Genomic DNA, 15,979 nt, shown 5'->3' on the forward strand with positions numbered 1-15,979 from the left:
ACAATGAGATAACATCTCACATCTATAAAAATGGGTGTTATTTAACATTTTTTTTATGTTTATTTATTTTTGAGAGAAAGAGCATGAGTGGGGGAGGGGCAGAAAGAGAAAGGGAGACACAGAATCTGAAGCAGGCTCCAGGCTTTGAGCTGTCAGCACACAGCCCAACGCAGAGCTCAAACTCACAAACTGTGAGACATGACCTGAGCTTAAGTTGGACGCCCAACTGACTGAGCCACCCAGGAGCCCCCAAAATGGTTGTTATTTCAAAAAGGAAGGAGGAAAGGAGGGAAAGGGAAAAAAAAAACAGGTGGGGTAAAGATGCAGAGAAATTAGAACTCTGGTATACTGTTGGAGATAATGTAAGATAGTGTAGTTGCTAAGGAAAACAGATGGCAGTTCCTGAAAACATTAAAAACTGATATAGCAATTCCACTTCTGGGGTATGTCCAAAATAACTGAAAGCCGAATCTCAAAGAGATAGTTTTATACCCATATTTACGGCAGATTATTCAAAAGAGCCTAAAGGTAGAAGGAACCAAGTGTCCATCAGCAGATGAATGAATAAACAAATGAGGTATACAAAGTAGAATATTATTCAGCCTTAAACAGGAAGTAAAGTCTAATACATGCTACAACATGGAGGAATTTTGAGGATATTATGCCAATTGAAACAAGCCAGTCACAAAGGCAAACCCTGTATAAATCCATTTGTATGAGATATCTAGAGGAGTCAAATTAATAGAAACACAGGGGCCCCTGGGTGGCTCAGTTGGCTAAGCCTCCGACTTCGGCTCAGGTCAGATCTCACGTTTGTGGGTTCGAGCCCCGCGTCAGGCTCTGTGCTGACAGCTAGCTCAGAGCCTGGAGCCTGCTTCCAGTTCTGTGTCTCCTTCTCTCTCTGCCCCTCCCCCTCTCATGCTCTGTCTCTCTCTCTGTATCAAAAATAAATAAAACATTTAAAAAATTAATAGAAACACAAAGTAGAATGGTGTTTGCCAGAGCTTGGGAGGAGGGAGAATGGGGAGTTACTGCTTAATGGGTTTCAGTTTCACAAGATGGATAAGTTCAGAATGGTTGCACTACAGTGTGAATATACTTAACAATACTGAAGTATACACCTAAAAATAGTTAATATAGTAAACTTTATGTTTTGTGTATTTTACCATAACTAAAAATTAGAAAATGAAAAAGTATTTCTAAACAGTGATATAACCAAAAAGCCAATAGATTAATTATAATGGAATACTAAAAATATCCAATCCAAAAGAAGGCAGAAAAGGTGAAAGAGAAAAATAAAAAGAAGAAATAAACAGAAAAATTAGTAAAAGGGTAACCTAAGTCTAATAGCATCAACTATTATAAATGTAAATGGTCAAAACATACCAATTAAAAGCAAAAATTGTCAGAATGAGTTTTTTTTAAAGATTCAACTAAAATAAAATAACCAACCTAAAGATGCATTAGGAGTAAAAGGATAGGAAAAACACTAATCAAAAGAAGTGGAGTTGCTACGTACCATTATGGATAAAGAGGGATATTATACAATGTTAACAATGTTAAAAAGATCAAATTGCCAAGAAGACATAAGAATTGTAAACATGAAAAAAACTGCAATTGTGTATGTATCTAAAAATACATCTTCAAAATACATGAAGCAAAAACTAAAGAACTGGAAAGATAAACCAAAATTATTATAATATTTGGAGGGGCGCCTGGGGGGCTCAGTCAGTTGAGTGTCCGACTTCGGCTCAGGTCATGATCTTGCAGTCTGTGGATTTGAGCCCTGTACCGGGCTCTGTAGGGACAGCTCAGAGCCTGAAGCTTGCTTCGGATTCTGTATCTCCCTCTTCCTCTGCCCCTCCCCTGTTCACTCTCTGTGAACTGTGGAATGAACTCCTAAGTGAGATCCACAAAATCTTTCATGTTCTAGCTGTGACTTACTCTTACTATGCCCTCATGTGCACCCTACTCTTTCAGAAACAAAAAACTAAGTTCTTCAAAGGGCCACAGTGTTTCAATACTAGGCCTTTCCACCTAATGTTGTCTCTATCTGGAATATCCTGTTACTGCTTATGTCCTACCAAATTTTGACATATTCTTCAAGATTCATCTCAAATACCACAAATTTAATGAAGCAGCTCCTGCCTGACAAAGTTAAATGTTCCATTTCTTGCTTCCACTGCATTTCATACAACCTTCAATTATAGTGTGTATTCCAGTACACTATAATTATTTGTTTAGAGTCTTGTCTAACTACTTACTTCACTGTGGGAGAAGGACTATATCTTTTTTAATATCTATCTCTCCAACATTTAGGAAAATTCTTGACATTTAGTAAGTACTCATTAACTGTTGTTTAATTGATTCATTCCCAACATTCTAGACGCTAGTGGAAAGAAAATTTATCAGATAAGTCTTCCATTGTCAAATCTTGTCATCAAGTCAGTACTCTTCTTCAAATGTTACTTTGCAGTGAAGTTGTTTGGGTAGAACGCAGTTCCGAGTATACTAAACCTTCAATCTGTACTAATACACCTGTAATGTGTAATGAGTGTGAAAATGAGAATTTAAACATTACAGTGAGGTGTATTAATGTACTAAATTTAAAATGTACCTAATGTACTAAAACTATCAATGTACTAAAACAGATTGATGCCCCATTGTAGCTACAGCTGGATTAAGTGAGACTTACGCTCTGTTTCCCTAAACTATTATACATTTTAAAGTTTAAAATAAGAATATCCATGTTGTAGCTGGAGTGACAGAATATACACACAGATAAGTCTCCTTGAAAAATTTACCGCAGTCCAGAGCCTGGCCCTCTGCCTTTGCTACTGTCCTAATATTTGTGTCCCTTAAAAAATTCATACATTGAAATCCTAACACTCAACGTGATGGTATTAGAAGGTGGAGGCAGGTGATTAGGTCATGAGGGCAGAGCTCTTATGAATGAGATTTCAAAGCTCCTTCCACCCTTCCACCACTTGAGGACACAGCAAAAAGACTAGGAAACAGATACTAAAGGAAACAAATACTTACCAGACACCAAATCTGCCAGAACCTTGCGTTGGACTTTGTAGGCTCCTGAACTGTGAGAAGTAACTTTGTTTATAGCTTTGCAGCTCAAATGGGCTAAGACAGCCTTACTAACCCAGAAATCTAATTTATCAGGAAGACTTACGTTTAAAAAAAAAAAAAAGCCAGTATCTTAACAGAATCAGATCTAATGCCAGTGAGGGGGGAGGAGAGCACTTCTCTAACCAAGGAAAATAGTTTGGTGATAGAACTAATCTGACTTAAGTACAGCCTCAACGGCATAATTGAGGTTAAACAGTGGACTCAGCTGTATTCTGATATAGGAGACAATGAAGTGCAAAGAAGCTCATGATTAAGGCGCCTCAGAAAGTACAAACCACTAAACTGATTTGGGCCAAGTTGTGAATGATTTTAAGTCAGGCAGTGACCAATAAAAAGACCAAGCATCACTTTTTCCACTAGATGGTCGACCCATAACATACATATGCACATTGTCTGTTGTAGTGAGGAAAGAAAACCCCTTGCCAAGTAAGTTCGGTGCACATGGCATGGAATATTTAATTCCAAGACTGGAGAAATTTACTTGACGTCAATTTCTATAAATTAAAGGTAAAAAGCTTGCGGTTCAGAATAGAAAGGCTTTTGGTAGTGGTAGTGGGGGGGAGGTTCATGGATACATTTAATATCACTTAAAATACATTTTGGCCGGAGCTCAAGAGGTGGGCTTTTCTGTTTTGTTTTATTTAAACGTTTTCTTAATAAACCTTTCATTTTAGAACTTCCAGCGAAGATAGCAGAGTTCCTGTTATACCCCATACATGACCGTTTTTAAATCTAATTTCCATCGCCCCCAACTCTCTCTCGACTTCTTTGCTTGTTCTCGCCTCAGATTTTGGCAGACCCTAGCTAACACAGTGCAACTCTAGAATCGTAACGGAAACCCAGTTCACTTAATTAAAACGTCACCGCCCAGCCACACCTGTCAGGGCTTGAGCTCGAGAGACCCGAACGCGAAAACTCGAAAGCTCTCGCTCCGCCCCGCTCTTCTCGAGACGCAGGCACCCCTAAGCCGACGTGGCTCCTCCAACTCAGGTCCCCGGACACCAGCGGGAAGCGGACCGGGCGGGGGGGGGGGGGTAGCCAGCCTCCAGAGGGGAGGCGCCCAGGACCCCGCGGGACCAGCCGGGGCCGGCTTAGGACAACCCCCAACGTCCGGCCTCTCCTGCGGGGGGAGGTTCCCGGAGCCAAACCCTGTTTAACCTCCAAACGTTCAGATCTCTGAGGCGTCTGGCGGATTGCGCAGAAATACGCACACAGGTGGCGGCGGCTTATTGTTTAATGCGGACGCCTGCGGGACGGCCTCACGCAGGGCCCACTGCTCTCCACAGCCACCACCCCCAGGCGGCTTCGCCGGCGCAGCCAGTCCTAGAGCGCGTTGCGCGGGGAGCGGGCGCGCGCGCGTGAGGACGTCCGGGGAGCGCGCGCGCCGCCGCCACTGGCGAGCTCCGCCGGATTTGCCGGTGGTGTGGTTTGAAGGGGATGGCCTTGACTGGAGGCCTCGAGGCGGGGTCTCCCTCTGTTCCTGCAGTCGCTGCCGGGGCCACCGTTCACTCATCGTCATGAGAGGTGAGGCCTGGGGGAAGCGGCCCGGGGAAGCGAGGGGCCAGGGCGAATGGGCTCTGGGAGAATTAAGTGAGGTGCTCGAAGCTCGAACGTGGGTGGAAAACTCTGTCCTGGGGATTCCGGAAGAGTTGTGTGCGTTTATTTTTCGTAGTTTTTCGTCCCCTTTCTTGCTTGTGCTTGGAGGAAAGTGGGAAGGTTCTACGTTTATATTTATGGAAAAAGATACAGAAATGGTCCCGTCCGACGTCAGTCTTCGGAGGTGTGAGGGAATAAGTAACACCTGTGGCTTCGAGCGTCGGTGAAAGGCTTTAGTGAAACCATTAAAAACCACACCACCATACAGTAATTGGGGGAAAAAAAAGTTCAAACTTAAGAAAGAGATAGAATGACAGAACACACCCGGACATTCACCCTAGCTTCCTCCTACAGAAATGGCAGTCTGGGATAAGGCTCTGCTTTTCGTCTGCTGTCATTCCGACTCTGGCATCTTCAAAGGCTGCCACACTGGTCATTTAGGGATCCTTTCCTGCCAGTGTCCTTTATCCTTCCCACCTCCCAACCCCCAGTGGTGGTGGCATTTTTAATGGGCAGACTATATAACGATTCTTACTCAGACTAAAGAGTTACCTAGCAATTACATGGCGACTCCCCAAGTCTCCCAAATTTAAGGGTGTTTGGGTAGCACTCATTTGTGGGGGAAGGTAATACTTTTGGTATTAATTATTAGAAATCTTTTTGGCCTTGGGAAAGCTATTTCAGTATAAAACGATATCTGTAGGTCACTTAAGTGACATGTTTATTATTAGTTCTCCTTGATGATACTTAAAACAATTTTTTTAAATGTTTGCTTTTGAGAGAAAGAAAGCACCTAAGCAGGGGAGGGGCAGAGAGAGGAAGACATAGAATCTGAAGCAGGCTCCAGCCTCCCAGCTGTCAGCGCAGAGCCCTTTGCAGGGCTGGAACTCATGAACCCATGAGATCATGACCTGAGCTGAAGTTGAACGCTCAACGGACTGAGCCACCCAGGCGCCCCATCCATGATGATGCTTTAAAAGGCACTAAGATTTAATGTTTTCTTCTCCTTAGCCTTTCTAAACATTAAAAAATACTGTCTCACTCTTAGGAAGTGTAGAATCTCCACCAGAGATGAAACTGCTCCAGTTGGGCAAAGTAAATGTCCTGAAGTATCCAAGTATGAATTAGTACATTATTAATATCTGCTGGGCACCCATATTTTGACTATTTTGCTGTTTCCTTCTGTCATTAAAAGAGGGAACATCTGAAAGTCAATTTTTTGTAGCAGATGTTCCCTAAAAAATAGTTTGAGTCCTGCAGCAGAGCCTTGGCATTAAGGGAAGAGGGATGCCTAGTTACAAATGATGGATAACCGGAGGATAATTCATCTCCTGTGACTTTTGGTCTGTGCTGCAGTGAATAAAGATTCCTGCTGGGCAATGTATTGCTTGTATTTAATTGTTCACTTAAAATATTTCCTGCCCTTTGATTTTTAGGAGATAGAGCTCCGAAGCAAAGAAATCTGGATCACAGAAAAAGTATTCAAGGGTCATGCAAGCCAACTGTAGCCAACTGCACAGCCCTCCAGGAGCTGCAGGCAGTGAGGATGCCTCAGCTTCCCAATGTGTTCATACAAGATTGATAGGAGAAGGTTCTTGTCTTCATTCTGGAGATGTTCGTATCCAGATGAACTCCATACCTAAAGAATGTGCTGAAAACCCAGGCTCCCGAAGTGTAAGGTCGAGTGTCCATAGCTGTACCCATGGATGTATACATAGTCGATTACGGAGTCATTCCCACAATGAAGCAAGGCATTCTGATGAGACTGCTACAGAGTCTGGAGATCATGGTAGTAGCTCTTTCTCAGAATTCCGGTATCTCTTCAAGTGGTTGCACAAAAGTCTTCCGTATGTTTTGATTCTGGGTGTCAAACTTGTTATGCAGCATATAACAGGTAGGGTATAATAAAACATTGCATTGTTTCATTGCTAAATTCAGTTAATCTTATTTCTTTATTGGTAATCTGTTTGAACCTCTGTATTTTGTTAACTTTTAAAATTGTATGTTTCCTGTAAATTCATGTTATTGTGTTAGCTCTTGGATTTTTTTTTTCCCCTTCAATTAACTGGAACTTATTTCCTAACAGGAATTTCTCTTGGAATTGGGCTGCTTACAACTTTTATGTATGCAAACAAAAGCATTGTAAATCAGGTTTTTCTAAGAGTAAGTATAACAAGTAATTTTAAAAGACATTTACTGTTTCTGTGGAATTAATTATATACTCACTTTTGAGAGAAATAGAAATTAAGATCATTTTCTTGACAAAGATGTTATAGCATCCATGATATATTAAATTTTGTTATCTAAATGATCTGTCCTAATGAAAAATTGTTTCACCTTATTTTCTTTGTGTGTTGAGTCTCTGATAGAAAAACTAGGCAGGATTAAAAGGTTTAGAATGCACTATTTGATCTTATTTGTTAAGTGCCTTCATATTTTGAGTGAATTTTACCATCATTAAAAACTTTCTCTGTTGCCCTATACAATCTAAAGTAGTTCAATAAAATGTACATTGAATGGGTATAGAACTATTAGGGCTCCCTTTTTTAAAGAAAATTAAACCCAAGAAGTTTTTCCATAACATAAATTATAAATTATTAGTCATATAAGTTACCATAAAAAATAGGATTCATTTATAGAATTTCACCTTCAACTTTAAAGGGCTCTATCTGTGTAAAGGATCATGCATTCTGACTTGGATATTTGTAGTTAGAATCTACCAAACCATAAAAATTTAATTCGGGATTTAAAATTAGTAAAACTGTTAATTAAAATAGTAATTCAGACAATTTTATAAGTGAGATTAATAACAGATTATCTCACTAAAATCTTATTGAATTGTTTGAAAAATTTTAAAGTTACTCTTACAAGTCCTGACAACTTAGCATTTTTTAAAGTTCTCTTTTGTCAGGGAGACAAAAACAGGGAGCAGCAGAGGTAAAGTTTGTACTTGGATGGACCTTTATGTCGTTTGTAGATTTGGCTTCTTGGAAACCTGGGTAATGTGGATAATGTTTTTTATACAGTGAAGAAAATTGTAATTTAAAAATTTGTTTATTCTGTTTTGTTCCCTAAAGATTCATAGAGTATGATGATGTACAATTTAAGTGTATTTTTATTAAGATTATTAAAATGTTTTAAGATCATAAATTAGTCATTAAAGTAAAATAGTTTAATGATATTTATAATTCTGACATAATTCATAGTAACAAATTATAAAATTGTTTATTTTCCAGGAAAGGTGCTCAAAGATTCAGTGTGCTTGGCTACTGGTATTCTTAGCAGGATCTTCTGTTCTTTTATATTACACCTTTCATTCTCAGTCACTTTATTACAGGTAATTTGAGGCCCAAATACACAATCACATTTTTTATGTAAAAATGTATTCCATAGCACTTTACATATATCTTAACTTGCACATATTTACTGTTAAAGTTCAATTTTTACCCATCCCTCTCCTTCTAAGATAATAGCTCTAAGTGACTTATTCAGCTTCATATACTAAGTGCCTTGGCTCATAGCAGGTACTATTTAATTTTTGATACATAAATTTTTATTTATGTAATCAATGGTTTTAAATACCATTAGGTGTTGGTGGTGGCTTTTTAAAATTTTTATTTATTTTTGGCAAAATTTTATATATTTAGGATGTATAGCATAATGTTTTGATATATGTATACATTGTGAAATGATTACCACAATCAAGCTAATTAACATGTCCATCACTTAGTTACTTGTGTTTTGTGTGTGTGTGTGTGTGTGTGTGTGTGTGTGTGTGGTGAGAACACATGATCTTTGTTTCTAGAAGGAAGGAGACTTTCTAAAGGATAGTAATTAATTTTCCATGTCAGATGGAAGTGTTCTGAATTTTTAGCTTTAATGAGATGATTAGAAGTCCTGGTTTCAGCGGAGTTGGGAGAGATGTGGACAAATCTGGGACATAGTTTGTAGGAGAAACCAATACCACTCAGATTGGATTGGATGGGTAGATGGGGGGGAAAGAATCAAGAATGACACCTGGGATTTAGTCTTGGCAGCTGGCTGGATGGTGGCGCATTTGTGGGCTAGGGAAGACTGGAGAAAGAACTGGTTTTGAGGGGCAAATCAGTTTTGCTTTCAACATGTTAAGTTTGAGAGGCCATGTAAACTCTTAAAGTTATTGTAGCTATATGTCATGAGCCTGTTGTCAAGGTCAGTGCTTTAAATTTTGGTGTTATCTGGCATATGCTTGATGCCTAAAAACCATGGACCTCACCAAGGCTAATCAGGAAAGAAAGCGTAGACAGAGGAGAGGGCCCAGGACTGGACATGACCACAATTAATCAGAGGAGGAGCAGCAAAGAATATTTAAGGAACCATCAGTTACATAATGAGAACAACTAAGAGAGTGTGATGTTAGAAGTCTAAGAAGAAAATAATTCAGGGAGGGAAGGGGGAAAATGAGAAGTGACCTTTGAGGTTAGCAAGACAAAAGGAATTGGTGATCTTGACAAGAGCAGTTCAGTGGAAAGGAGGAGATGGAACCCTGACTGGAGTTGGTTGAGAAGAGAATGGTGGATGTCTAGTAGTTAGTGAATTCTTTAGATTACAGGGTAGCTATCCAACCCTGATATGCTACAAAGACCGTTCTTTTTCTTTATTATGTGGAGGAAAGATTTGAAATTCAAGCATTTGAGAAGTCTCTTTAAAATAAGTAAAATGATTTTTCATTTTATTTACATGAACTCTCACATCCTGCCAAACTCACATTTTTAACATGTAAAATTAAAGTAAAATATTTGGTAGCAAATTTAAAAACCCCTATCAAAACCTGACCTTTGTATGTTGCTCTGGTAAGTTTTGATGTTTTTCTCTTGGTAGCTTAATTTTTTTAAATCCTACTTTGGACCATTCGAGCTTCTGGGAAGTACTTTGGATTATTGGAATTACAGACTTCATTCTGAAATTCTTCTTCATGGGCTTAAAATGCCTGATTTTGTTGATGCCTTCTTTCATCATGCCTTTTAAGTCTAAGGTAAGAAACTAACATGTTTTACGGGAACAATATTAGCAAACCATATTAATGCATGTAGTCTTTGTTGAGATGACTCTTTTGTAACTTTTGAGTATCCTAAATAGCCTAATTTTAATTACTTGTATTAGTTCAAACTAGAAACCATTTGTTCAATGACCTGAACTTAAATATGAATCTGTTCCAATAAAATCAGAATTATATTTGCTTCAGAATAATCCTCACATCACATACAGAAAAATACTATGTAGATTTGTACCTCTTTTCTCCTCCAGGGCTTTATCAATTAATGATTTATGACTGCCTACAGGCAGTTTTTCATGTGTTTTTTTCTCATATTCAGTAAAAATTTTATAGTTATTTGAGTCATTATGCCATATAGTCATGATCATCTCAGTCCAATATGAAATATTTGTGCTATGTATGTAAGTAGCTTATATAGCCCTGCTTTTTTTTTTCCCTTTCTTTTCAGGGTTACTGGTATATGCTCTTAGAAGAATTATGTCAGTATTACCGAACTTTTGTTCCCATACCAGTTTGGTTTCGTTACCTTGTAAGCTATGGGGAGTTTGGTAATGTGACTAGACGGAGTCTTGGAATCTTGCTGGCTTTACTCTACCTCATACTAAAAGTGGGTAATATTATAAATCTTGTCATTGTATAATGATTCATATGATGATGACAGATTAAAAATTTTTTTTAATTTAACTTTTTAAAAATTTATTATTAAGAGACAGAGAAAGAGCATAGGTGGGGGGAGGTGCAGAGAGGGGGAGACACAGAGTTGGAAGCAGGCTCCAGGCTCCGAGCTGTCAGCACAGAGCCCGACGTGGAACCTGAACTCACAAACCACAGCCTGAGCTCACAGACCTGAGCTGAAGTTGACACTCAACCGACTGAGCCACCCAGGTGCCCCAATGACAACAAATTTTAATACTACTGCTTTTCTCCTTGACTGTTTTATAGTTTATCTTCATATCACTAGTTTGAAGTAATGACAGGTTCTGTATGTATTTAGAAATGGAAAAATGGAAATATATGTCTTTATTTTAATCTAGTGGTTCTTAGATTTGATTGGGGCAGTGAAGCTCCACATAGCATGAGTACAATAGAACATATTCATCCCCAACAGTAGCATCTGTCATACACAAAACTATTGTCCTGCTCCTCAAATTAATATGAAACTTTAAAAAATCTAAGTACTTTAAAAAGTGCCTTGTCTTTGACAGTTATATTTATCTTAACTAAATTGTAACTCTATTCAAATGTACTTCAAGAGTTGGCTGAAATCTATAAATTTAAAAGGGATGAGAGGATGGGCAAACTTGTGGAAAAGAGTGGAAGATAAAAAGTTGGCTGAAATCAATAAATGGAGTAAAATATTCCATAATTGGACTTTAAATATATTTACAATGAAATGAATATGCAATGAGCTCTAAGTTAATACCAGTATTTGATATGATGGGATTTTAGCTTTAATCTCTGGGCTTAAAAAAGTTTTAATGTACATATTTTAATTTTTTTAACATTCATTTATTTTTGAGAGACAACATGAGTAGGGTAGGAGCAGAGACATGCAGACACACACATACACACACTCCAAAGTAGGCTCCAGGGCTAAGCTGTCAGCGCAGAGCCCAACACAGGGCTCGAACTCAAGAACCACGAGATGATGACCTGAGTTCAAGTCAGACAATCAAGTGAGCCACCCAGGTGCCCCTTTAATGTATATTTTTGAGAGAGAAAGAGAGCATGCGCATGTGCGCATGCACAAGAACGGAGGAGGCGCAGAGAGGGAGGGAGAGACAGAATCTGAAGCAGGCTCCAGGCTGTCAACACAGAGCCTCATGTGGGGCTTGAAGCCATGAATTGGGAGATCATGACCTGAGCCAAAGTCAGACACGCTTAATCAACTGAGCCACCGAGGCACCCCTCTAGGTTTAACAAGGCTCCTTGAATTCAGTAATTCTCTCTTCCTCTTTCAGCTTTTGGACTTTTTTGGACATCTGAGAACTTTCCGACAGGTTTTGCGAATATTTTTTACACGACCAGTAAGTACTTTTTATCAGTTAACACTTTTTACCTTTCTTGTTTCTTTCTTTTTTGATTGAAGGTTTATTTTTGAGAGAAAGAGTGAAGCGGGACAGGGGCAAAGAGAGGGGGACAGAGGATCTGAAGGCAGCTCTACACTAACAAGAACAAGCCTGATGCGGGCCTCAAACTCACTAACCATGAGATCATGACCTCAGCCGAAGTCAAGCCTAAGTTAACTGCTCAACTGACTAAGCCACCCAGGCGCCTACTTTTTTACATTATAAAAATGTTTTTTAAAAAATGTTTTAGTTCATGAATTTTACAAGTATGGATTCCATGGGGCACTTGGCAGGCTCAGTCTGTAGATCATGTGTGTGACTCTTGATCTTGGGTCTTGAGTTCAAGCCCCATGTAGGGTGTAGAGCTTACTTCTAAAAAAAAAAATGTGGATTTCATAATCATATGCTTTTTTAGTACTTTTGCCCATGGGGCTATGATCAGTTTTTTTTTTTTAATGTTCATTTTGAGAGTTTAGAAAGCATATATACACATGGGGAAGGGATAAAGAGCATCCCAAGTAAGTTCCGCACAATCAGCCAGCTTGATCTCATGAACCCTGAGATCATGACCTGAGCCTAATCAGGAGTCCATGCTTAACTAAGTCATCCAGACACCCCTCTATGATTAGTTTCTTGACTTGCAGGTTGACAACTACCTGATAGTTCATGCAATGCCAATATTTTTTAATATTGCTTCTTGCCCTTCAGATCACTTGACATAAGGATTTAGATACATTCCCTTAAAAATCTTGTCATGAACTTTTGTCCTCTTCCTTTTTTAAAATTCACAAATGGTGGGTTTGTGTACTTCCATTAAGTGCTTATTCAGCTCCTGTAAGACTGCTCTCATTGTAATTTACTGTGTATGAGAAAAGCTCATTACCAAAAATGTCCCTTAAAATTTTCTTGCTGAAAAAATTTCCTGACCAGTAGTCAATTTTGTATGCACAAGTTCTCAAGTTCTCATTTAACAATAAGTTGAACTTAAGTTAAATAAGTGTCAACTATAAAGTGTCAACTGTAAACTTATTACATGATTGCACTGATGTTACAGATTGCAGAGAAAGGCTCATTTGCTTTTTAGTAGTCTCAAAGGTTTTCAGTACTTAGATGTGGACGCCCTTTGGCTAGATAGAACTAGTAATGTTTTTCATTTTTAAAGTCAGCTCACAACTCCAAGATCAGGAGTTGCATGTTCTACAAGCTGAGCCAGCCAGCTGCCCCTCAACCTGGTAATTTAATAACAAGTTTTGCTGCATCCTATTCAAACTTCTTTCTTTAGACAAGATATAATAAAATTAAGAATTCTGTTTTGATGAAGTTTATTCAATTGATTATCAGCCATTTTACTATAATTTAGTAAAGCTTGTGCTGAAATACTTTGATTTTCTTTGTAAGGCATAAAGAGAAATCATAGTAACTGATACTCTCTGATTTATTCTTGAGTCTCAGGAATACATGTTTACACGTGTTCCTTAACTTTGCCAGAGAAATGGCAATCACCAGTAAGAGAAGCCTTCACCTGAAGGGAGTCTGTAAAATCCCAGACAGGAGTGTTGTTTGTTTTTAAGTTTATTTATTTTTGAGAGAGAGAGAGAGAGTGGGGGAGAGGCAGAGAGAGGGAGAGAGAGAATGTCAAGCAGGCTCTGCACTGTCAGCATGGAGCCCGATGTGGGGCGCAGACCCATAAACCATGAGATCATGACCTGAGCCCAAACCAAGAGTTGGATGGAAGCTCAACTGACCAAGCCACCCAGGTGCCCCCAGAAGCGCTGTTTTAAAAACTGTCCACTATGTGTCTGCAGTGTACTCCGCTAAATGACAGTTTAATGATGGTAAATTGGCACTAGGATCATCCATCCGTATTCTGATTTGTTTCTGGAATCTTGACCATCACCAGACCCAAAACAGAAATCTTATTTTTAAATATTTTTATCCTTTGAGTCTTAGTTTGATGTTGTTAACTCTCAGTATTTAGGAAAAGAAGTTTAGATCCTATCTTTGGTTGTTGAGTCAATAAGTCATGCTGTGCTCTCATTACCAGGACTGAACTTGGGTATACTTACTTCTCTTCAGCTACTTTGTCCTCATCATTTCTACAAAAATGTGATCTCATTTGCAAAATTTTGTCATGTCTAGTTAATGACTAAATTCTACTGAATTTGGTGAGGAAGTTAGTATGGTCTTAGAGATCAAAGACTTTCAAGGACTTTAGTAGGAGAAAAGGAAATTCAAAAAATTGTGTTACTCAGTCTGTTACTTTTGACAGTATAACTCTATCCATGACATTTCTTTTGTAAAATTTTATTTTTTACTAGTAATAAGTATTCTCTGACTTTTGTGATAATTGAGGATGACAATTCAAATTATTTTTAAATTAGTAACAGAACATGTTCAGTGGTCCCCAAAACCTAGAAAACTTTAAAATTAGACTCGTGGGACTTATCTCAGTATGTCTGGATCTACTGAGTCCATCTCCAGTGTGGAGTAGAGAAATGTATTTTTAAAGCTATCTCCACATGAGTTACATTCAGACAGCCAAGCTCTGAATGGACTGTTTTGAACCACTGCCATAGGTAATATGTGTTATTTGGCAATACTGGGCCACATAATACATGAATATAGAGCTTATAGTAGTTATATTTCAGTTTGCTTAAGTCTCTTAATCCAGTTGAATTTCTAGCACGGTCATGTGGAGTTCAATAAATCTCACAATCTTCCAAGATCCTATTATGTATCTAATGAGTTCATCTTGATGCATGCAATCCAAGACACACATGGTGCTACATATGTAGTTCAGTTTTGAAATGTTTGTATCCTTCAGCACTTTTTTCAAATGCCTAGTTCAAGGGAGATTTGAGGATTACAGCATCACCTATGTATTTGAGAAACAGGAAAGAAAGAGATTTGTAGATGAACAGAACTTTTTATCTTCAGAGTTATGGAGTGGCTGCCAGCAAGAGACAGTGTTCCGATGTGGATGATATTTGTTCAATATGTCAAGCTGAATTTCAAAAACCAGTTCTGCTCATCTGTCAGGTAAGTAGATGTGTTAAGCATACCCAATACAGCATTTCTCCAACTCACAGTTGTATTTATGTTAGCTATAAGGAAAAATCTACAGTGTTTGGCATAATACAGTATTCAGGACACATACTGTAAATTTCTTACCTGTTATTAGGGGTTTGGTAGATTAGCCAAACCTTGTCTCTTATGTTCTAATGATTTGTATGCAGAGGAGTATATGTGGGTGGAAAATAATTCAGAGGGCAGACTGGATATGAAAATGACTGGAAAACAGGCTACTTTTAACTGGATACTAGTCTTTAAGAGTAACACCAGCATCTGCTATTTGATTGTGTAAGGCCTTTTGTATACTTGATGGCAGTTGTTCTCAAACACTTTAAGCTAGGAGGTCATAATACTTGATCTTAAAGTTATCACCCAAGGATAGCTACATAGATAGGACAGTCAAAAGAACACTGGTGGCTCTTCCACTAATACCGCTTTGTGTTCTTGAATGTTAGTCATACTTTGTTTTCTCATTTGTAAAATGAAGGGATTAGTGCTCTCCAAAATTCCTTTTCAGCTCGAGTATGATTCTTTGCAATGTGATGATTTTAAAATTAAAATGTTAAATATAAAATCTGATTCCTAATTCCTTTACAGCATATATTTTGTGAAGAATGCATCACCTTATGGTTTAACCGAGAGAAGACGTGTCCACTGTGCAGAACTGTGATCTCAGACCATATAAACAAATGGAAAGATGGAGCCACTTCATCCCACCTTCAGATGTACTAAGTCACATAAACTATGAAGGCCACAAAACACCGATTTCATTCGGTTACACTGAGTGTTGATAAAGACATGAGAAGGGGTTTTCAGGACTAGACATTAAGGAAAATGTTTCCAAGTGGTTTTAGACTATTATATTAATAAGACTTAAGTGTGTAGTCTAATTTATCAAAAGATTAAATGAAAGACCCTTATGTTTTAAAAAATATGTAAGTAATATTCAACCTAATGAACATGGAACATCTATTCTGTCCGAATTATTTGACGGGTGGTTGCAGTGTTAAATTGTGAACGTTTTCTCATTGTTACAAAAATGGCAATTGGGTAACTAAAACTAGTG

At 38.3% G+C, this 15,979-nt stretch overlaps 1 protein-coding gene across 2 annotated transcripts; it reads left to right on the top strand.

Annotated features, from left to right (window-relative positions):
* Positions 1 to 4,372: 4,372 nt before the first annotated feature.
* On the top strand, positions 4,373 to 15,973 carry RNFT1 (ring finger protein, transmembrane 1). 2 transcript variants are annotated; one of them, XM_029928736.1, is made up of 9 exons: positions 4,483 to 4,665; positions 6,174 to 6,631; positions 6,824 to 6,900; positions 7,974 to 8,074; positions 9,598 to 9,751; positions 10,221 to 10,379; positions 11,734 to 11,799; positions 14,779 to 14,880; positions 15,511 to 15,973. In XM_029928736.1, exons 2-9 carry the CDS (start codon positions 6,229 to 6,231, stop codon positions 15,643 to 15,645), a joined length of 1,197 nt encoding a protein of 398 aa, XP_029784596.1. In that variant the 5' UTR covers positions 4,483 to 4,665; positions 6,174 to 6,228; the 3' UTR covers positions 15,646 to 15,973. The 2 variants fall into 2 exon arrangements, with proteins under 2 accessions (XP_029784597.1, XP_029784596.1); XM_029928737.1 differs by lacking the exons at positions 14,779 to 14,880; positions 15,511 to 15,973 and adding an exon at positions 14,666 to 14,746 and having other exon boundaries at positions 4,373 to 4,665.
* The last annotated feature ends 6 nt before the right edge of the window (positions 15,974 to 15,979 follow it).

Source organism: Suricata suricatta, chromosome 17, assembly GCF_006229205.1.
Source record: "Suricata suricatta isolate VVHF042 chromosome 17, meerkat_22Aug2017_6uvM2_HiC, whole genome shotgun sequence".
NCBI lineage: Eukaryota > Metazoa > Chordata > Mammalia > Carnivora > Herpestidae > Suricata > Suricata suricatta.